Source organism: Amia ocellicauda, chromosome 7, assembly GCF_036373705.1.
Source record: "Amia ocellicauda isolate fAmiCal2 chromosome 7, fAmiCal2.hap1, whole genome shotgun sequence".
NCBI classification, from domain to species: domain Eukaryota; kingdom Metazoa; phylum Chordata; class Actinopteri; order Amiiformes; family Amiidae; genus Amia; species Amia ocellicauda.
Window position 1 is genome coordinate 26,316,727 of NC_089856.1, and position 23,608 is coordinate 26,340,334.

Genomic DNA, 23,608 nt, shown 5'->3' on the forward strand with positions numbered 1-23,608 from the left:
TTCTAGCAGAATTTTCGCTTTTCAATTTTATCTGAAAAGTCAAAGATTTACCTGAGTTTTCACGTGGAAGGCAGTTACTTAGTTACTTGCAAACTATTAGAAAGATTAGCGATACAGTAGAAAATGTATTAACATAAAGAGAAAATGTATGCTAATTAATACTATAATTGTAAGGGAATTTAGTTTGAAACTAAATGCATCGTAGCATTTGATCTTGCTCAAAAATTACAGTGTAAATGCACCCATTCTCAGCAACTGGATCAAATGTACCTCTCAGGGAGATGGTACATATCCAGATCAAGTGCATTGTTAGCATTTGATCCTGGCATTGTGGACACTTGACCAGCTCAAGTTCCAGCATGCACTGCGACATGCTGTTTGTTTTGAAGGCAGGCTGCAGACAAACACCCTTTCGTATCAGTGGAGCAGATAAGACAACACTTCCCTACATCCCCTATTATAACTAAAATATTATAAAATAAAAATGTAAAGATGCAAGTGCGTTGGTTTTACTTGTTAGAATAATTTGTAACAAGACAAAACAATAGTTTTTGATATAGATTTAATATATAAGTAAGTTTGGACTGTGAAGAACCCTGGGGCTGCTGACAGCTGAACCTGATCAAATGGCAGTGTAGCCACAACAACATTGAACATTGATCTGGATCAGAAATGGCAGTGTAAAAACACCTATTACTACCAAGATGCAATTATGAATTGATGAATATCTAGCTAAGTGCAGGGAAGTGGACTATTAAAAATACTGATTAAGAGAGAACATGGAAATAATAAGGAGTTGTTCAATTGCAAGGATAAAAAAAAAAAACACATAACTATTGAAACTCAAGGTGGCATAGTCTCATTATAATCCCTTCAGTGAAAATCAGTACTCATGTTGTTTTAAAGGAAATGATCCATGAAAATAACAGATGTCTCCATGTCAGACAAAAAACTTTTTTTTACTCTATTTTCTCGTTTACAATGTAATTTCTATACGGAACAATTAACTACAAAGCACAGCTTGGGAAGACTAACAAACTGTCAAAGAAGAAAGGGAAGATAATTCCATGTTGACTCACCCCACTGTAAGTGTACTTCCTTGTGTTTGGCTTTCCCTATGATTCTTGGTGGTTGACAAGGCCCTGGAGCAACACTTAGTGTACGGACTGGAAGGCTCTCAGAGCACTGAAAGACAATTAGACATGAGAAGCTTTTGTAAGTTCAAGAAATGAAAAGTGCTGCACACTGGAGGTGAGTAAGACTTACTCTAAGATTTACTGTGAAATACTGGTGATTAATAAGTGTAAAATTATGGTGAATTGAAGAGGTCTCCATTTGTCCCCCACTAAGGAACCTTACAATGAAAATCCATTGGAAATAACTGGAAAATACAGTACCGAACACTTTTCTTATTTTAAATAAATTTTGTTCTTGCATGTTTTGTAACGCCCGTTTAAAACCCCCCAAAGTTTTGGACAGTTTTTTTTAAACATGCTTTTATGTGGGCTAAAGTCCAAGGACTTAGCTGTAATTTATACACTGTGCAGTGTATATTACCCACACATCTTTCACAGAGCACCCAGAAAAACTAGCATATACAATGTCTCTCTCAGTGTTTATTCATACCTGACTATGCCCACCAGTGCTGATACAGCAAGTTCGGAGTCTGTACAAAGTGCCTGGTTTCAAGTCATCACATATGCGTTCTGTAGCAGGTCCAGTATATGCAATGTCCCATTGATTTGCTGTAAAGGGGGCGGGGAGAAGAAAACAAAAAGTAAATACACTGGCATCTTCAAACATCAGTGAAGCGGGTGTATGTGTTATTTATGATTCAATCCAGACTGCACAATTGCAAATCTTAAAATACAAAATAAATAAACAAGTTAACCGAGAGAACACAATGTTCTAAGCTTGTCTTTTCTGCATTTTCAGTTTAGGCGATCTGCAGGATAATCAACAACAATGGATAAAAAGGGATATTAAAACAGGGACAAATGACTGCTAAGCAAAGCAGAGAGGGTCCAATTAAATGGAATACCGTATTGGCAGAACAATATACCGTCAGAGTTTCCTTGTGAAATTTCCAAGAGGTATGTTAGGATTTCTGAACCACCATTGTCTTGTGGAGGGTCTGCAACACAAATACAAAGACAAAAAAATATTTAAAAATAACATTACAAATAATTTAATCAAGCACTCAACAGCTATGCACCTCATCTCAAATAAGAGCAAAGAAAGAAAACAGATATTGGCAATGTGATCACGATGGTTAAATGTGGATTGAGAAACATGTTGTGATCTTGTTTCAAAGGCAAGCCTCAATTTTCATCACAGTAGGAAGTAAACAATCTCAATATTCTCCTATTGTTGTTTTTGTTTATTATTTTTGCCCCCAGCTGATCTCTTCTTTACCTCAGTAATAATAATGCTAGACTAGAGTAATGAACTGAAAACAAGTAGAACTTTGTTTATTATAGTGCTTATTATATTTGTTCGGGAAATAATATCACATTGCTTATGCTACATTTTGGTAAGAAATGCAAAAAATCTGCTGTAAAAACAAGCCAACAATGGCAAAATTTGATATTGTCATCCAGCTAGTGACCAGCTGAAATGTATGAATTAGGTAGCAAATAACATACAATTTAACACCATATGACCGTTGTATTTTCTTGCTCGTTTACATCCAATAATCACGCATTCTCCACATTTGCAGCTCAGCTATGCATTACTCATAATATTTAAACTACAATAGTTTGTAATTTCTACTGCAGATGTGCTTCAATGTATAATTCAATGTTACATTACACATTTTTGTTACCTAACTTCTTACAAATGCCCAGGAAGCTTCTAATACAATTGCACTGTTGAACTGCAGTTGCCTGACAACAAAGGCCTCAGTCAAATTACTAATACCGATAAAAATGGTGGCATCAAATAAACAAGTATCTAATGCAGTCAACCAAAAACGTCCAACTTACCCCACTTCACACAGAAGCTGTAAGGTGTGATGGGACTTTTAACACAAGGCTTTGATGGAGGACCAGGCTTGTCTGGACTCGTGTTGCAAACAAGAACTTCACTTGGACTGCTCCTTCCTTCCACATTAGAGGCAATGAGCTGGGAAAGTGAGGGGGGGAAAAAGGAACAATTAATTTACCTGGACACCTAGAGATCAAAGCTGAACTTTTTCCTTGCTTTTTGCTGCGGAATAAATCTCTGCCTTTTCTCTTTTCTAAGGACCACTCGGGCTGTTAGCATAACAAAACACACCACAATTGAATTAATTACTGTGTCTACTCCAGTACTAAGGGATATATTCTGTCTGTTCATGGTTTTGCTATACTAAAAGGATAATATCTTCTCTAAATTACATTTTAATGTAGTTTTGCAAAATCCTAGAAGACAGACATTCTTAGAAGCAAGGTTTCATCTGGTTCCAAAACTATAGTGAAGGGAAAAAGTATTTGATCCCCTGATGATTTTGTACATTTGCCCACTGACAAAGAAATTATCAGTCTATAATTTTAATGGTAGGTGTATTTTAACAGTGAGAGACAGAATAACAACAAAAAAATCCAGAAAAACACATTTCAAAAAAGTTATACATTGATTTGCATGTTAATGAGGGAAATAAGTATTTGACCCCTTCGACTTAGTACTTGGTGGCAAAACCCTTGTTGGCAATCACAGAGGTCAGACGTTTCTTGTAGCTGGCCACCAGGTTTGCACACATCTCAGGAGGGATTTTGTCCCACTCCACTTTGCAGATCCTCTCCAAGTCATTAAGGTTTCGAGGCTGACGTTTGGCAACTCGAACCTTCAGCTCCCTCCACAAATTTTTAATGGGATTAAGGTCTGGAGACAGGCTAGGCCACTCCAGGACCTTAATGTGCTTCTTCTTGAGCCACTCCTTTGTTGCCTTGGCTGTGTGTTTTGGGTCATTGTCATGCTGGAATATCCATCCACGACCCATTTTCAATGCCCTGGCTGAGGGAAGGAGGTTCTCACCCAAGATTTGACGGTACATGGCCCCATCCATCGTCCCTTTGATGCGGTGCAGTTGTCCTGTCTCCTTAATGTTTCCACCTCCATGTTTGACGGTGGGGATGGTGTTCTCCAAACACGAGTTGAGTTGATGCCAAAGAGCTTGATTTTGGTCTCATCTGACCACAACACTTTCACCCAGTTCTCCTCTCCTCCTCATTCAGATGTTCATTGGCAAACTGTACATGCCTGTACATGTGATTCTTGAGCAGGGGGACCTTGCGGTTGCTGCAGGATTTCAGTCCTTCATGGCGTAGTGTGTTACCAATTGTTTTCTTGGTGACTATGGTCCCAGCTGCCTTGAGATCATTAACAAGATCCTCCCGTGTAGTTCTGGGCTGATTCCTCACTGATCTTGCATGGAGCCCCAGACCGAGGGAGACTGACAGTTATTTTGTGTTTCTTCTGTTGTCACCTTCTCACCAAGCTGCATGGCGATGGTCTTGTAGCCCATTCCAGCCTTGTGTAGGTCTACAATCTTGTCCCTGACATCCTTGAACAGCTCTTTGGTCTTGGCCATGGTGGAGAGTTTGGAATCTCATTGATTGATTGCTTCTGTGGACAGGTGTCTTTTATACAGGTAACGAGCTGAGATTAGGAGCACTCCCTTTAAGAGAGTGCTCCTAATCTCAGCTCGTTACCTGTATAAAAGACACCTGGGAGCCAGAAATCTTGCTGATTGATAGGGGATCAAATACTTATTTCCCTCATTAACATGCAAATCAATTTATAACTTTTTTGAAATGCGTTTTTCTGGATTTTTTTGCTGTTATTCTGTCTCTCACTGTTAAAATACACCTACCATTAAAATTATAGACTGATCATTTCTTTGTCAGTGGGCAAACGTACAAAATCAGCAGGGGATCAAATACTTTTTCCCTCACTGTATGTCTGCTAATATAATTTGTTTAATTTTTTGTTTAATGTATCTTTGAATTTTAAAGCTTCACTTATCAGCTGAAGGAGCACTAACGGATCTATTTATTCAGATACTGAAACCACCTTGTTTAAAATCTAAAGTTTGTGATTCTGAGAACAGTCATCTTAACCTAAGACTCAATAGAAAAGTAACTAAAAGCAGCACTGTTATCCAAGCTGAATAATTCAACCATACTGTTGCAACAGATGATTTGAAACTAGGAACATTCCGATTACTTTAAATAATCAAGACCTTACTTTTAATATGATGAATATACCTTTGCATGACGCATTATTTGTTGTCGACTCTTTAATCCTGAAAAATTATATTGTCTAATAAAAGCTAGAGTCCTAAGATGACAAATTATAACCTCTGACACTATCAGTTAAAGCATCCTGACAAGCACTACTAACACAGTAAATATCCCATTATCATTTCATCACACATATGGTAATTTAATCCATTTGATATGAATGCAAGGAAATGGAAATTTTTTAAATCGAGTATCAAATAAACAATGCAAATCCTTTTATGGACTTACCAAACAGCATGAAAACATATTTGAGACAAAAGAAACATAAGAAAAAGTATATAAATTATATTCTTAGAAGGGGGGTGGGTGTCTTCTATATCAAAGTATTGTATTAATGGAGCACTTGAGGGCAATTAACAAGTAGAACTTAGAATAAGACTAGTGAATCAAAAATTAAAGTGAATATGTCCTTTAGTAGATGCAGAAAAGTGCACTTTGATTGGCACTAAGTTGTTGTCATTTTTGTAGTTCTCTCTCATAGGAGAAATCACTTACCCTGAATTTATACTGTGTACTCCTCTTCAGATTGTCTACAGTACATATCAAGTTTTCTCCAGTGTACTTCGGATGAAAGCCAGTTCCCTGCAGTTAATATTTTAATTTAAAAGAAAATCAGCATAATCATTCAATTATGGCACATATACTGAAAAAAATATAAACATGTAATGTGTTGGCCCCATGTTTCATGAGCTGAAATGAAAGATCGGGTTGCTGATATAAAATGAAAAGCTTATTTCTCTCAAATTATGTGCAAAAATGTTTTCACATCCCTGTTAGTGAGCAATTCTCCTTTGCCAAGATAATCCATTCAACTGACAGGTGTGGCACATCAAGAAGCTGATTAAACAGCATGATAATTACACAAGATGCACCTTGTGCTGGAGACAAACACCCACTCTAAAATGTGCAGTTTTGTCACACAACACAATGCCACGTATTTCTCAGGTTTTGAGGGAGTGTGCAATTGGAATGTCTGCAGGAATATCCACCAGAGCTGTTGCCAGAGAACTGAATGTTCATTTCTCTACCATAAGTCACCTCAAACATTGTTTTAGAGAATTTGGCAGTATGTCTAACTGCCCTCACAACCGCAATGTAACCACGCCAGCATAGGACTCCACATCCGGCTTTTTCACCTGTGGGATCGTCTGAGACCGGCCACCCGGACAGCTGATGAAACTGTGGGTTTGTACAACTGAAGAATTTCTGCACAAACTGTCAGAAACCGTCTCAGTGCCGCTTCCGTCCTCATCCTCAGCAGAGTCTTGACCTGACTGCAGCTCTGGTGGACATTCCTGCAGTCAGCATGCCCCCTCAAAACTTGAGACTAGAAATCCATAGATTAGGGTCTAATGAATTTATATAAATTTACTAATTTCCTTATATGAACTGTAAGTCAGTAAAATCTTTGAAATTGTTACATGTTGTGTATATATTTGTATTCAGTGTATATGTAGCATGTGTTCTCACTTTACAATGAGTGATCATGAAAGTGAAGAACTGATATTTATCATGCATCATAAGGCCTTCCACTTCACACTAAATCACTACGTAACATTGTGGAATTCTAGCACAAACTGTCCTTTCTTTCTTGCAGACTACTGCGACAAATCATATAAATCAAATTCAATAGCTTGTGTCCTGGCCTCCTCTTCTCTCTGTGCAGAATTCCACAGTTAATGGCAAAGCGCAGCCTGGATATAATCAAGTGAAATACAAAATGTGGAGGGGGTGTTAAAAGTTGAGTGGCTTGGCACTGCAGTACATCCCATTGCAGAGATATAGCTATGTTTCCTATTTATTCTTTAGTTGATCATCATTTTGCTTCTGCTTGTTGAAGTTATACAATTAAAATAAGCTCAATATACAATATATTGCCACTGAATTGTAAGATTTATGAAATTAGACTGATAAATGTGATAGTTGTGTTTAGGATGGGGGGAGGACAGAAGCCGTACATTGTTCTCCTCCTGTATTTCTAAGGTGTAGGTGATGATTTCCTCAGCTGTGCAGCCCTCAGGCCTGGTCCACTCCAGTGTGATCCAGGTGATTCCAGCCCTGACCAGCCTAGGAGCCAGGGGAAGCTGGGGGATGTTTCCAGATGTATAAAACACAAACTCAGGGCTGAAACCACTGGGAACCAAAGAGAAACATTGAGACATTTGTAAGCCATCAAGCAATGCTCAAATGCCATGGAAAACAGGGATAAAGATAACTAGATAATAAAAGATGGTTTTATGGTTTTGTATTAAATGAAGCCAATGCAGATATCTGCTTCCCACAGATGTCAGTACTCCATTGCCACTGACCATGGTGTGCATTTATTTCTGGTACTTATTAAAGAAACATGTATTTTAACAAACATTTTAGATACCCCACTTATGTCCCAATACTTTTTATTTTTTATATTATTAATTCATTTAGAAACAAAACAGTGCTATCTATTAAAGTTGTTCCTCCTGGTTAATGTTAGATAACTATTTTACACCAAATTTGCGCAAGAGATGCTTCTAATTCTGCAAAGTCTGTGTGTCAATTAAAACAGCTTTCTATTCATGGACTAAATTCCAGCACTTGATAAATATATAGTGAGTAATGACAGAGGGATATAGTATATGCAGGCAATTCATTTTCAGTTGTTAGATAAGTTTAATTGTTGAGGCTTTTCATGAAACACAATGATTGTTTTGGACTGCTTAGCTAGGAAGAACATTAAGAGATAACTTATTTGATAAACTAAAAAACTTATGGGCTCTGATGGCATTATGAAATGTGTTAAAGTCACACCGACTTCTTAAAATAAGTTTAGTATGTGATACATTAAAATGCCTACATGCATATATAAATAGGCATTACATTTAGGATACATTAATTATAATAATTGCAATCTCTTGGCTGTGTATTGAAAGAACTACATTTCAATGGTGCAGCAATACATTACATTAGTAGTTCTAAAATCACTGCATCACTGACATTAATTTTAAAGAGCTTTGCATTATCACCTGAAAAACAGTCTTAATCTAATCTTTTGAGGGAAGATTTATATGAATGAAATTGGCGAACAGTGTTTTATAGTTTATTTCAGGCCATTTTGGGGGTAAAGGGGGGGGGGGGGGGGGGGCATTAAATCAACTTCCCTACTTATAATCATGTTTTGTATACTTTTAAATCCCATAAAACCAAATCCAATTTCAATACCAACAGTTCATGTAAATCACAAACTTCTTTCTTTCATTGTCCCCGGTTTTGAAAGACTCCAAGGCACCTTAATTTAAGAGTGCTACTAAAAGTTAAGGCAGCAGAAAAGAAACTCATTTATTTAAGAACACACTTGCCCGTTATTGACAATATGTTTTGTTTATGTTCCCGCATTTCCCTTTCACTGCAGTGCAAGATCTAATGAGGATGCATCTCCAAAAAAACACACACAAAAACATGCTCGGAATCCAAACACGGTTACTCTGCCTGCAGCCAGGCTTCAAACTACTACGGAATAGATGGATGCAATAAAGGGAAACATTTTTCAAATCACATATCTGAACATCCACTGATGAAGACAACCGTAGAAGGAAGCAAAGCTGGTGCAATATAATGTGACCACCAGATAGGTAGCTTCAATCATCAACATTTGAGTTAGGTCTGAGAAGCTTTATGTGTGAATGTAGATAATATTAAATGCTGTACACAGCAACCCAGAGCCCATCTCATTCTGAGCAGTTAATGTAGTGTCTGAAATGGCTACAGACCAAAAAAAAAAAAAAAAAAAAAAGGAAACTGCTGCATTTATGTTCATGCCAATATTCTGCATTGTATAAATTAATGGTGCACAACTCAGTTCAGAAGGTTTTATAGGTCTCTCTGAATCATCAGCACCTTAAAACACATTTTTATGAACTGACCTATGTAAAAAAATTATTTTATAATGGGTTTTGTATGTGCTTTATTGTGTTATTCCTGTAATGAATCGTGCTATATAAAATACATTTTGTTATTATTATTAAGATCTGTAATATGTTGATAAATTGGTCCAATTAAGTCAAAAATGAGTAGACTTTTGGAGCGGAGTGGAACAAAGACACTGTGGCCCTTCAGGACCGGAGCTGTGCACCCATGGTTCAAATGGTTAGGCATCACTGTGGAGTAGTGGTTAGGGCTCTGGACTCATAACTGGAAGGTTGTGGGGCAGTGCTGTTGTACCCTTGAGCAAGGTACTTCTTAGATTGCTCCAGTAAAATGCCCAGCTGTATAAATGGGTACAAATGTAAGTCGCCCTGGATAAGAGCATCAGCTAAATGACAAAAATAAATAAATAATAAAAATGAATCCTAGAATTCAGGTGTCTGGAAAAATAAAAATAAAATCTCATTGGATACCCACAGTTTTCCTTTGCTCGTCATACTTAATAATATAGGATTTAATTACTCAATATACACCCCCGCCCACCCCTCACATACCTGGTGCCTATGTCATTCCGTGCAGCTACTCGAAACGTGTACCCCATGGCTGGAAAGAGCTTAGTTAGTTTACAGTGCCTTTGGCTCCCGAAATAACATTCTCGGAAACCACTGTTCTTTTTCCCCTAAAAGAAATGGAGAAGACAAGATCAGTAATGACGCAAGTAAAACATTTGTAAAAGATGATCATTTTTAAAACAAAAAACATACACAACTTAATGATGTATACAATGCCATGATGTCTAATTAAAACAATAGATATTTCAACTTGTTCTTGAATGGAGAAAAAGTCAAAAATAATCCAAAACAAACATATAGCATCAAATAACTTAACTTGTGAGTGTGAGAGAGCAACTATGAGTGTGAAAGAGTGATGCAAGTGTGTGTATGAATAATACTGCATGATGAGTCAAATAAATAACAATATGGATTGCACTGCCAAGCTATTAAGTCACTTAATTCTACACTTCAGGCCTGGGAAATACAGACACCGAGATTCTGTTCGAGAGATTCACACAGACCTTTCTAATAATGCCCAGTCACAGGCTCTCAGTGCACAGCAAACAGAGGTGACCTCAAATGAATTCACTACCACCAAGCACTAGCTATTGGGTAAATGTAAACCCTAATCTTAGATTCCCTGGGTACAGCTAACCAACTGAAAAAAAGACATCAGCAGGAAATAAATGTGCTATTATAAAAGGCGAGCAAAATGATAATAACCGAGATATTAAGCATTTCCTCATGACACTGAATCCTTCCCACTCGCATGCTCCCAAGCCATCCATTTTTAGCATTTCTGATTATGTGTTATAGGATCAGGTAGGACAACTGACCCACCTCAAATTAAAACAAATAACAAAACATTCATGATTTCCATCAGAATTGTATTCAATATCTACAGCTCTCGAAAAGATCAGCAGCAATGTTTTTTCTCCTGAAAGAGATGAGTGCTATGTGAAGATAGCTTGCAGCAAAATGAATGAAAACAAAAACAAAAACTAATGGCGTTGAAAGTATGAGCTGTAGCCCGGCAGATATCTTTCTCATCAGAGCCATGGCATGACGGCATTAGTGTTTGATGGATGGTGAGGTTAATGTAATGTCTTTGTTTATGTACCAGAGCTAACAAAAAGCTTATAACAAGCTCCCCTCCCTACAGGATATCAATTCATTTGAATCCTTCTCTTTATTCTTCCTAGCCCACTATATAGAACTGTCACTGTATTTCTATTTTTATTTTGTATGCATTCATCCTCACTACCTTTAGAAATTATCATTTGAACACATGGTCTAATATTAAATACTGACTGATGGTCCGGGTGCTCTAGAAGAAGTGAGGACTTCAAGACATGTATTTTGATTATTATACTATGTAATGGAAACTGTTTGTTCATCTTTGTAATGCAGTGATACATGTTTATTTACATACAAAAACAGGTTGTGAATCTGGTTTTAGTCAAGGTACTAATATTATTTATTATTTTATTATTTTCCGATTTCTTAGCAGACACACTTAGCCAGGGTGACTTACAATTGTTACAACATATCACATTATTTTTACATTTGCACCCATTTATACAGCTGGGGATTTACTGGAGCAATCTAGTTAAAGTGCCTTGCTCAAGGGTACAACAGCAGTGCCCCCCCACCTGGGGATTGAGCCCACAACCCTCCACTCCAGAGTCCAGAGCCCTAAGCACTACTCCACACTGTTACTAATAGCTTTGATTTGTCTCTAAAGCAACAAGTCTGAAACAATATTTATACCTTTCCACTTAGCTTCTAGACCAGCAGTTCCCAAACTGTGGGATGCGAGCAAAATAAAATCGAATGGCGGATGTAAGCGATCAGTCCTTTCAATGACTATACTGACACCCCAACCCGCTCTCGCAAGTTTTTCCAGTCTTAACCCCAGCCCCCCTGCTCCTCCGCTATCTTGGCGTGAGCACCCCCCGGCCCCCGCTCTCAAGCAATTTTGCCGTGATCCCTCTCCCCGGCTCTCATGATCCCAACCCCCCCCCCCTACACTGTTTGGCCGTGAGCACAACCCCCAAGCCAAATTCTGGGTGACAAAGGGGTACTTGGGTCGAAAAGTTTGTGAACCCCTGTTCAAGACTATGGACTGGATTAAATCAAAACTTTGACCCACCCGCTAATAGAAAACTACAAATCTATACATAGTAACGGTTACATTTATGATTACAGGAAAGTGGCAATTTTTAAAAATGAATACGCAACTGAGTACAGTGATTAGCAAGTAGGTCAAACTTTTGATTTAATACGGCCCTATAATTCTTTACATTATGACCTGTTATGTAAATATGTGTTCTTAAATTTGTGTAATGCCTCCAAAGCCAGAGAATAACACTAGGTCACGACAATCTGTTCGAAATTCTTGATGGTTAGATGTGTAAAGCCAATATCTCAAGAAGCACTAGAAGGCAGTGTTGCTTTACAATACAGTTTAATTTCCGATTAATTCGTAGCCACAAAATGTTCCACTTGCATTTAGTAAACAACTGAACCACAGTCCTTTATAAAATATGTACAACATGTTTTGAGTCTGAGTTTGGAGACCCGTGAAACAGAAGTCTGGCAAAACCACAGGCAGTCTCTCGGTGATTAATGAGAACCTAAATGGGGATTGAAAAGCAAAAAAAACCCTTTCTGCATTCTAAAGGACAACTGCCATAAAACATACTAAATAGTGTGGAATATTACAGACAATACATTTTAACAGTCAAATGGTAAGCCTGTACAATGTATTTTCGAAGTGTAGAGAAGATGAGATAGGTGGATTATCATGGCATTATTAAGTCAGTAGGTGCAGTGAACATTTGCAGACCCTTATTTTTTCAGCAGTTCTTAACCTTTAACACAGGGGAGTCTTTAGCTTGTCAACATCTATATCGCTCTAGGCCGGTGGGGTTAGAACACATACTCGACAGGGTCATGAATAGCCACAGAATGTTATAATGCCATTTACCATAGGTCTCCTTGAATATTTTATAACTCCTGTATTTATTCATTTGCAAACATTATCTTTAGTGTGTGCTTTAGTGTGTGTGTATATGAAAATAGTTTTTCTTTTGTGGTCAAAACAGTTTCCAGGAGATAACAGAATTACTGAGCACCATTTATCATCTTGGAAGTTACCAGTTTCATCTCCATGACAATTTCACAGATATTTATTTGAGGAATTAGTTTGAATTGCGAAGTGCAAAGGAAACATACAAAAAAAAGGTTTTACACTGGCTATTCGTGTGATTTAACACAATACAGAAATGGAAGAAAAAAAAATACAATGGAAAATGTTATCTAGGGAATCTCCCAGGTAATATAATTTTAAAACCATGACACTGTGGTTCACTTTTTGCTAATTGCTTTACTAAAATCTCTTTGATAGAGCTCTTTTGATTGTTTTTAAAACCTTGAGCTATGTATGGTTCAATGGTGCTCAGGGGAGTGAATTCAGACAAACAACTTATCAACTCCCGACTAACAATAATTGCACAAGAGAGGAATAAAACAATAAAATAACCTTGGCTGTAATTACTTGAATCATGCAATTATGTATTTATCTTCTGTAAAGTGTCCACGGGTAAGCTCTGAATTTAAACTTTGATGCTTTGGATTTGTAGATTATAGGACAGTTTGCACTTTGATGTTTTTTCAGAAATTTACATTAGCAAAACAAATTAAAGACTAAGGGGTACATTTCAAGTGACTTGAGCTAACCTAATTTATCTAGAAACTAAAGCACGTATCACGTATAAAGAATATCACTTCAGTCTGTCAACAATATAACCTTAGTTGTGTATTAGAATCTATCCCAGGTGACTTGGTATAGTAGACTTGAATTTAACCATCCACGTTGTAAGTCTATTTCTTGCAATAAAAACATGGATCTCTGTACAACACAGTAACACTTCATAACTCTACATTTGGCACTCAAGGAAAGTTTGAAATAAAATATAATTAAAATAAATAAATAAATAAATATCCACATACACACAAGCACAGACATACCTCATCCCATTCCAATAGGTAGCTGGTGATTTTCGATCCATTATCCACTGGTGCCTAAAATAAAAAAATAAAAATAAAATAAAAGTTTAACTACATCTGAACTATACTTAAAATATGTTTTATTTTTTAGCTGAAAGCTGAGTAAGTAATACTGTTGTATATTTATGACAATTTCTGAAGCTGGATTCCACATTCTTGTCAAAATCCATGGTTAGGGCCTTTTTATTTATTTTTTATGCCATTCTACTTCCCTTACATAACCAACCCTTAAGACAGGGGTAGTCAGTAGGCAGACGGTGGGCCAAATCCAGATCGCCAGACGCTTTTGACTGGACCGCGACAAGAATTGTAATTAAACTAATCATGATTTTAAATGTATTGTTATGGAGGTTTGTTGCACTCAGTGCTTGTTATTGTGTGGAACCTAGTAGCAGCCCTTCCTGGTTATTAGCCAATAGGATCTTACGTATTAATATGGGATGTCCTATAGAGCTCAGCCACATCCAAAATTGTTCCCTACACCCTTCGACAACTGTACACTTCGCATGATATGCTAATGTCACAGAGTTTGCACTTGAGTGAGGAGGGTGCAGGGTATAGGGTGAAGCTAAAAGTGCTCAATGGGGTACAGTTCAGCGTCAGCATTCAACGCCTTTGCCTTTGATCGAAAAAGTACCTACGCAATCTTTTCAAGTCATCTGTCTCTGTATTAAAATAATAATAATAATAATTTGGAGGTGATATTATTTACGGTCTGAAATGGCGCAAGTGTGTCCACTTTGTACTCGTCAAAAACACAGGTATTTGGTTTGTTTTCGTGATTCCTATCAATAAACAGCTAAACTGCGGATCGCCGTGTGGACATATTTCAACCTCGCCTCCAAAATATAAAAGTGCTTACACATGACAGTGGGGCACGGTGGCATAGCTTGTATTCACTTAGAAACTAATTGATTGCCCCTGCCTTAAGACACTGTCATTCCCCATCAAACATAGCCATGTCTAGCAAAACAGAGGAGGTGAAGCATTTTTGTGACATACTAAACATAAATGTGTAGTCATTCCTATACAACACATAGCAGTTTTCTTCAGACTGATAATAACTGAATGGTCAGGGAAGCTTCTAAGCATTTGATAAGTGGGATGGGTTGCACGTTTCTTCAGCAGGCAAACTTACCTTCCACTGCAAAGTGAGAGAGCTTTTGGTCCTGTGCGAGAGTTTTGGTGAGAAAGGGCAATCAGGTGTGCTGCTGTGTGTGGTAAAGCTTACTGCCTCTGAACAGGATCCCTTGACAGTGTTGTACACTGCATTCACTCTGAAACACAAAGCCAAGAAATCATAAATGGGCAGGGAGAGCAAACTAGCTGGAAGACTGAGTTCCTCCAAACATTGCATTCCTCTTTGTAAACGATGCCTGAGGACGGTTATATTATAAAGGTGTTGACTTTGCATGTGTGTCTGTGCTAAAACTTCAACATAATGAAAGCTAATTTGGGATTAAATATATGACCATGCATAGATTATAGAATGGCTGTCTATTTTAAACTTTAGCCCAGTGCTAAGATTACATTTTTTTTCTTCTGGTTAATGCTGCATTCCACTATGATTTGCAATGTCTCCCAAACGAGTCCAGTCATTTCCTTTTCCCAGCTGCAGTGATCTTGTGGCCACAATTTGTTTTTACAGGTACGACATGTGGCTTAATTTGCCTCACCCATTAAAACATGGGGGTGGTGAACACATTAAGACAATGGTTAATTACCCAGAACAAAATGTAAACACTTTGTCACTTAAGCAAACATAGGAAAGTTAGTTGCACTAGACCTGTGGAGCATTTGAGCTTGGTAAATTAAAATTTATGATAAAACACATTTTCTTTTGTATTACTACAGTCATGGTAGCATCTGGATTTCAGTTTTCTTTTTTTTTTATTTCTAACCCCCCAGTCTGACAAAGTATCAGTCAGTTACTCTGGCCGTCATTAAAGAACTATCCTCATAGGTACTAAGTAAAACCAACGGAATGGTCTGATGCTCCTGGATAATTTCATCAGCTTCATTGAAAAGCACTTTCAGAAAGTTTAAGGTGAAGCAAGCTTTGATCTAGAAAGGTGCTTATGGGTTTGCCTCAAATAACTGTAAAATTCCTTTAATCAAAGCAGTAACAATATTTTTAGAATGACACCACCTTATTTGGATTTTTGACTCAAAAGGGCATACTCATAAATCCAACCTATTTTATAATAAAATCTTCAGACTCATTTTGACCAGTGACTATGTAATCACCATGTTGACCTTTAGCAGAATTTATTTCACCCATATGTAATAGACATCAATATTACTGGTCACCTTTTAAAACAGCTTTGTACAAAAGGCACAACACTAATTCATTAGAGATTGAATATGTATTTAAGCATGTCTGAATTCTCGAAGTCCAATGCCATATTTCTGAATAAAACTGTAATCTTCATATTATGTTTATTTCATGATAATGGTACAATTTCCATCAAAGCTATTTAAAGTGCGAAAGTTCAGCTGTTCATAACCCTTTGAATGATGACAATCAACAAGCACAGGCAAAATGGAACAGCAACTGAAGGTAAATGAAAAGCCTGTAAAGCATCCATCAAATCAAACTAACATCTCTAAATGAGAGCAGATACAATTTACAAGGTTTTAATGAGAATTATTCCTTTTATATTAAAATAAACCGATTTCCTTCTGCTCATGCCAAAATAACGGCAGTGATAAATTATCTTATTTTTTCTTCTCATTTAATTAATTGAGATCTTTGAGATCTATTGTAGGGGATGGGTAAGGAATCATTAAATCACTCTTCTCAAAGTTAAATGATTTGATGAATATGAAATGCATAATTGAAAATGTAACGTTGTAATGCCATATATAAGGCAGTTAACCAATGTGCCTTAATTTAATTGTTCACTGATGATTTCTCTTTATCCAATTAAAAGATCAGCAATCAATATGCCACTACCCTGGATGTCACTTGGGAAAGTGTGGTAATTCTACTGCACCTGTTCTCCCATCATCATACTATCAAACCTGAATATTGCAGTACAAACATCAAATATCTGGAGGGAAATAGGTGTGATGTGTACTCCAAATAACAAGCAGAGTAGAGGACATTGTTTTCAGTACAATCTCAAACCAGCAGTAAAACGCACATCAGGTATTAAGCATATGGACTGGCTTTTAAAGAAAAAAATATATATATATATATATATTAAAGCCGATATCTTACCTCACATGATAGTCTGTTGCTGGTCTTAAATCTTTCACATTACATTCCAATTCTTCTCCACTGCAATATGAAAGAATCATGGAATAAGAATCATTAATCATAATTCTGATGCAATAAGGAGCTTCTATATTATTCAAACACAAAGCGTGTGTATTCAACAAAGTTTATTTCATATTTTTGTCCTTCACCATTCCATGTGATATAACACACTGCTCTAGTGTGTAAAATGAATCTACAGTACGGAATGCAATGTATTGCTAGTATATTGATACATTGTTCTCTCATTGCATTTCTTGAATGCTTAAAAGCCACAGTCATATATTAAAATTACATTGAAATGCTTCAAAATTAAAATCGGGAATACAATAGATGGCTAGTTGATTGTTTTCGGTTTTATGGAGGTGAAAAACCCTCTAGTCCGCAAAAATATATGATCCTATTCTACACATACCAGTGCGTTCCTATTCTTACCACATCCCCATCAGTTACCCCTAATGTGGTGAATTAGGTTAATGCGTCAAAACCAAAGGCCAACACCAGAATGGAAATTATAATAAAAAGGTTTAATATAAATGTGTACTGCACTTTAATGTTTTTTTGATACTAACAATATTAGTGTATCTAAATTAATTTCCCCTTTTTGTTTAAAAACCTTGTATGCACCATCTTACATGCCATTTGTGTCAGTGCTGAACTATTTTTATCATTTACCTTAAATCACTTTCAAATTGCAAAACAACTATATGTTTATATAAGGTTAAAAACAAATATATTTCCTGTAGTTTTGCTGAAGAAAACTATAATAGTAAATTGTATATTGAAACCAAGTGGAGGCATTAATGACTTGTGTAATACACAATGCAACTTATTTACACTGAGTGTTAGCTTCTGTTAACAAGGGCTTTTTAATTTGTTGATAACATGAGTACTGATTGACCAGCATGGATTATCTGATGAGTAATGTGTTTTTTGTTCAAAACCACAGTGCTCACTGAATCAGAAGTTCACTTTTCAGACTTCACTGCTTCTGAGTAGTATGGCTACCGAAGAAATTAGCCTGAGGATAGAAATGATTGCCTTGGAGTAAAAGCCTGTCAAGTCCTGCCAATCTTTCATTCTGTGTAGCCACCTAGCATGAAGAAGGCTAAATCGTGTTCTGCCACAGCTTGCTAGCATGCCAGCACAGCAAGTTTTCCTTAAATTATTTCATTTACTAATAAGGACATCATTTAAATGACTTGAGGTTGCTGAAAATGCAAAAAACATTGGGTCTTACATTCAAAAAGGCGTGTCAGCTTTCCCGTGCAATGAAAGTTAACAGAACGCTCTGCCAAACTATGATGATCTACAGTTATTACGAGTCTGTAAAAATTAGCTGCAATATATCGTTCCTTAAGAATTCCATGTTATGAAAAACAAAAGACTTTGAAAACTAAGAGAACCAATTCTGGCAAAATACTTTTCTTACAAGAAACAAAAGCATTTATAATTTGAGGGTTACTTTTTTATGAGAGGTCATATGAAGAAATTAACAAAAGCTGCATTTTGGACTGAAACACAGTTTCCCCAAGTATGCAGCAGCCTCTGTTTAAGAATACACTTGATTCCACATTGTGATTGATCAGCTTCTGGAAAGCAATCGAGTGAAGTTAAATAAACAGTACATGCTCTGTTTGTAACCTGCAGAGAGAGCAATGCTTCAGAGCTCACCTGTAAATCACGCGGTACTTTCCATCTCTGCCTTTGTCTGACAGCGTCACCTCATAACTGCATGAGTACTGCAGGCCATTGGTGTGTCGGTCCCCATTCAGCAGGCCAGAAGGTGGGGCCCAGCTCAGTCTGGCTGTCCTGGCTTGAATGTTAGACACCTTCAGAATCACAGGAAAAAAACAATTATGCAGTATAAATACATGCCCCCCAAAACACACACACTCACATTACACACACATACTTCTGAAACTATTATAATACTGCAAATGTAAACTAAAAATATAGCTATTGTATTGCTGTATTACGTAATCTTAGATAATGAATCAAATAATTACACTAATTATATATATTTAAATAAAGAAGGAAACAATTACTTATTTTCCTTTTTCACTTTAAATTACAGTCAAGCAGATTTTGAGAATGCAGCTACACCATTTCTGGGGGTTATATCAGACGTTTGTGAAGGTTGTAGACAATTTAAGTTGGGCTATCTGTAAATTATGCTTCAAAACATTAATCTTCCCTATAACCTTTCTAACTACATCAGAATTTGTGTTTTAAAAATACGGGGGTTCTACACAGCTGGGCACTGAGAGCAGAAAAATTAGTAGGGTAACTAGCCATGCCTGAAACTGTCTACACTGATACTGAGCAGCAAACCCTGGAAGCATGAAATAGCTTCACATTAGAGAACATTTTAATAACCAGAATTGTTTTACAATTAAATATGTTTCAAAAGAGAAATCCCATTGGTTTGCAAATTTTATAAAAATGTTAACTTGCTCATGAAAATAAATGATAAATAATTAAATATAATACAATAACAAATGTCGTTTTACTTTGCTTGAAAAACAAATAAATATTGAAAATAAAATTAATTTGAAATGTATTGTATGCGTTTTCTGGCATTACTTCAGTTTGACAAATACAATATTTGTCCATTGCTCTATTTGAATTTAATAACATTTTACATCACAATCACAATGTTATCAAACAACTACTCTCGGAGACCAGGAGTCTAATGGTAAATGAGAAATGTGCAAATTAAATCTGTAAGCAGGGAAAAAAACACAAATTCCTGCTTTGACTTTGAACCTTAAAATAATAATAATACAAATGTAGTTAAGCTAGCATCTGTAAAACAAATCAAAGTAATATTTCATGGTGTGAAAGGTAACTGATCTATAACTTCTAAGCCAATGTTCTAACACCTGAAAAGATTAAATGGTTTTCAGAAAGTCCTAGGTGCTTGCAGTGGAACAATAAAAACGTTAAAAAATCATTAACGGCCATTCATTTTCTGACTACACAGTGGGAGTCACAACAAACTTGTGACACAAACAAAACTGTGACATTTGGTAGCCAATATTATTATAACACTTAATGTATCCAGAATGGCATGCTGATGGGAAAGGCTGTATATTGCTTAGAGGAGAACACAACTGCATAAATGTATTATAGTACTGCTTAATTTTGCAAAGTATGCAGAATGACGACGACCTCATCCCAAGGACATGCACTTCTAATTTAAAACAGAACCATACATTACCATGATGAATTGTCAGCTTTTAAAGTAGAATCAAGCCTATGCATTATTTCCATTTAGAAGACTGAGAACTTCTTAAAGGGCTAGGAATGGATCATGTCACATCAGCTACAGATCTATCAAAATATAATACTTTTTAGAGACGCATGGTTTACACAGAACGTGACAGCGAGCATGATTGATGTGTTTTGTATCCATGAAAGGACAACAATGTCAACTGTGACATTAAGTATAAGAAAAATGCACAAATAAAGATGACGACAAATATGTTTATGGTCTTAATGCATAAAAGAGTGATGCATTGTGTGTACAAGCTGCTAGAATCTGATTGTTTAGGGCCTTCATTTTAATGGCAAGAATTGTAATCACATTAGCCAGTAAATTATACTTGATGGAATTATGATTTTTATGAAAGACTCAAAGGACATTAAATACCTCTGTGTACCACGAAGCTATATGTTATGAACTCCAACTTTGTTGAAAGTAGTGGTGAGACAGAATAGTCGAACAGCCGAAAACAGTGAAAACAACTTTTTGAAAGTAAAAAAAAATGTAATTGATTTTATTGTAAAGCTTGTACTGCTGTCTGATTGGCTCTCTATGTATTGGTAATGAAGATTAACGGGTGAGTGGGATGTTATTTCTGGTCTGTGACTGGCCAACATAGAACATACCTTGGCTAATGATGGCTTCCTCACAGAAAAGTACTGCATGGAAAAACAGTCTCATTTTGAATGGGAGGCGGGGATGAGTACTCTTAGAATAGTTGCCATCAAACGTTGTGGAATTATCAATAGTCAAAATATTTTTCATGCACATCCAAACAGTGAAGAACTAAGCACTCTATCACCACTGCCATTTTAGCTCTGAATACCTTGTCCATTTCAGGACCTAGTTGCCAAACATTTTACTTCCAGCACTCTGGTAGCTGGTAAACTTTCTATGAATTCTTTTAATCTTCTACGAAGTATGAAAAAAACATTTGAATGAAGTCTGCACTTTACTGTAGTGAACTGCACTATGCAATTATCAGGTGTAAAATGCACTGTGAAATTGTGAATAGGACCAAGTAAATCTATATGCATTTAACCAAAGTGCATTTCCACAAAAAAACTAAACAAAATAAATACTGCATGTTGTACATTAGTAATACTAAGGTTGTACATTAGTAACCCAATAGTTCACAAAAAAGATGCTTACGGAAAGCAATGCGATGGTCTGATTAAATTAAACTCACATTTGAATTAATCTACATTCAGATAAACCTATTTTCTTATTGTGCCCAAAGGAAATGCACTCTCCACAGCAAGGCTAATCTGTGGTAGCATCTTGCCTGCATTTATCTTTTAAATACATATTTTTTTTTTTACATGACAGTTGGGTCAATGCTCATTCACTGCAGTAGAAAGATAAGAAAATGAGAGAATTAAATATGCATAGCTGTGTACATTTTCAAACCATATAGGATACAAATCAGTTGTTTCAATTTGAGAATGCAATTGTTATGCTTGCAGTCCCCCCTCCTACACCTCTTTGTCAGTGTGCTGCTGAAGTTTTACCTCTAAAAAGACCAATTGGAGAATGGATCTAATTGTATAAATTTGGCATGTTCTGCTTTACACCCAAGGTATAGGCCTGCAAATCTTGTAATCATGGTGTGATCATGCTAGAAGCTAAGTACTTTCTTCTGTATGTCACATAAATCAACAAGTTCACCTGGTGAATACTATATAGTATTGAATAAATCAACTAAATAAGGCATTTCAGCTTATTAATACAGCAACGGGTTATTTTTTTTAATGATTTTTTTAAATTGGAATATATTGTGTGCCGCTTTCCATTTCATTTTAAAGCATTAATCGCTATTAGTGCATTACATAGACTGGAATATTTTTAGTTGATGACACACTCATGTTAATTAATCAACCTTAAAATCAACAGACCTGAAATAAATGTTCTTTCTTTTTTATTGACATGGGTATTAATTTAAATGCCTTGCCTATAAGATGTTTAGGAGGAGTAAGTCTGCAAATGGAAGCGTGTACAGATAAAAGTAAACATGCCTCAGAGTAGGAGTTTATTCAGGAACTATGCCTCTCTGACTGTGTGACTGAAATATGTTGCAATTTTTCTTAGCACAGAAGGGCCCATCTTTCTTGCTCGTGCGTAAATGAGTCGCCAAAAGTGTGTCGTTGCGCACAAAACGGAGAACTCTCACGCACGATTAAATGTGTGTTTATCATTCTTGCTTGGGGCATCTAAAGCATTCTAAATTAGGAGCATTTCCAACTCCCCTACACAGACATTCATTGGAAATGCATCTGGTATCTGCCATATGAGTATATTTTACCTGTATATGTTTTACTGTACATGTTTCATGTGTTGATCAGTCAGTTTCTGTTTGGAATGGAAAGGGCATTTCAGAACAACTAGATGTGGATTCCAAATGTGCGTTTCTGCTTGTGCTTCACACAGTAAAGTAAACCGTAAACACAGAAGAAAAATACATGTTACAGATAACAGCTTGTAGACATTACATGAAAGACAACCTGTAATGGAAACTTTACAACGAGGTAGAATGACACCGGTAGATGTCCCTGGTCACTTAATAAATGGAGTGTAAACAGCACACCTCCTAAAAGTGTTTAAAGAGTTCAGATCTCATAAACACCTTTAAGGAGGTTTACAGGGAAATAAACATGTTTATATACTCTTTAAATGTGGCATAATGGGTTTATGATCATACAAATGCAATAAATGTAAAAGGTCCATGACTACAAGCTTTCAGAAAAAAGTAAACAGAATATCCATAACCAACAGCAAACAAAGTTATGTATAAAGACAGTTTTATATATGTATATCACTCTAGCTATTTTAATACACACACACACACACACGCACGCACGCACGCACGCACACGCACACGCACATGCACACGCACACGCACACCAAACAATTGATGTAGAGAATACAAGCTTCTGCTGTGCCTGGGCTTTATTAACTATGAGAAAGCATTTGATTACATTTTTACAAACTCCATTAGCCGGGCTCTTAGAAATCAAAGCATTGTGTACATGAATCTTTTTAAATATCTACAACAATGCCTCATCAATAATCCAACTCCACCAAAACAAGACTGAGATCTGCAAAGGACTATGTCAAGGAGACACAACCTCTCCAAAATTCCTCACAAAAACACTTGAAGTGTTCAAGACTTTGGACTAGGAAGAAAAAGGAATTAAGATAAATAAAGCTCACTTAAACAACCTTTGCAAAATAACCTGAAGACGTGCAGCTTCAAATCCAAGAACTAGCCCATGCA

At 36.5% G+C, this 23,608-nt stretch overlaps 1 protein-coding gene across 5 annotated transcripts in view; it reads right to left on the bottom strand.

Annotated features, from left to right (window-relative positions):
• The window catches only part of fndc3ba (fibronectin type III domain containing 3Ba), a 160,609-nt gene that overhangs the window by 37,223 nt on the left and 99,778 nt on the right, over positions 1–23,608 (bottom strand). For 4 of the 5 annotated variants that reach the window (XM_066708910.1, XM_066708913.1, XM_066708912.1 and 1 more), the window contains 11 exons: positions 18,741–18,898; positions 17,031–17,090; positions 14,946–15,084; positions 13,769–13,822; positions 9,737–9,861; positions 7,241–7,415; positions 5,778–5,864; positions 2,985–3,123; positions 2,042–2,134; positions 1,627–1,745; positions 1,080–1,185 (listed from right to left, as the gene is read on the bottom strand). In XM_066708910.1, coding sequence (XP_066565007.1) covers positions 1,080–1,185; positions 1,627–1,745; positions 2,042–2,134; positions 2,985–3,123; positions 5,778–5,864; positions 7,241–7,415; positions 9,737–9,861; positions 13,769–13,822; positions 14,946–15,084; positions 17,031–17,090; positions 18,741–18,898 — 1,255 coding nt within the window. The remainder of the gene's footprint in view (positions 1–1,079; positions 1,186–1,626; positions 1,746–2,041; positions 2,135–2,984; positions 3,124–5,777; positions 5,865–7,240; positions 7,416–9,736; positions 9,862–13,768; positions 13,823–14,945; positions 15,085–17,030; positions 17,091–18,740; positions 18,899–23,608) is intronic. The other variant, XM_066708914.1, reaches the window with a different exon arrangement.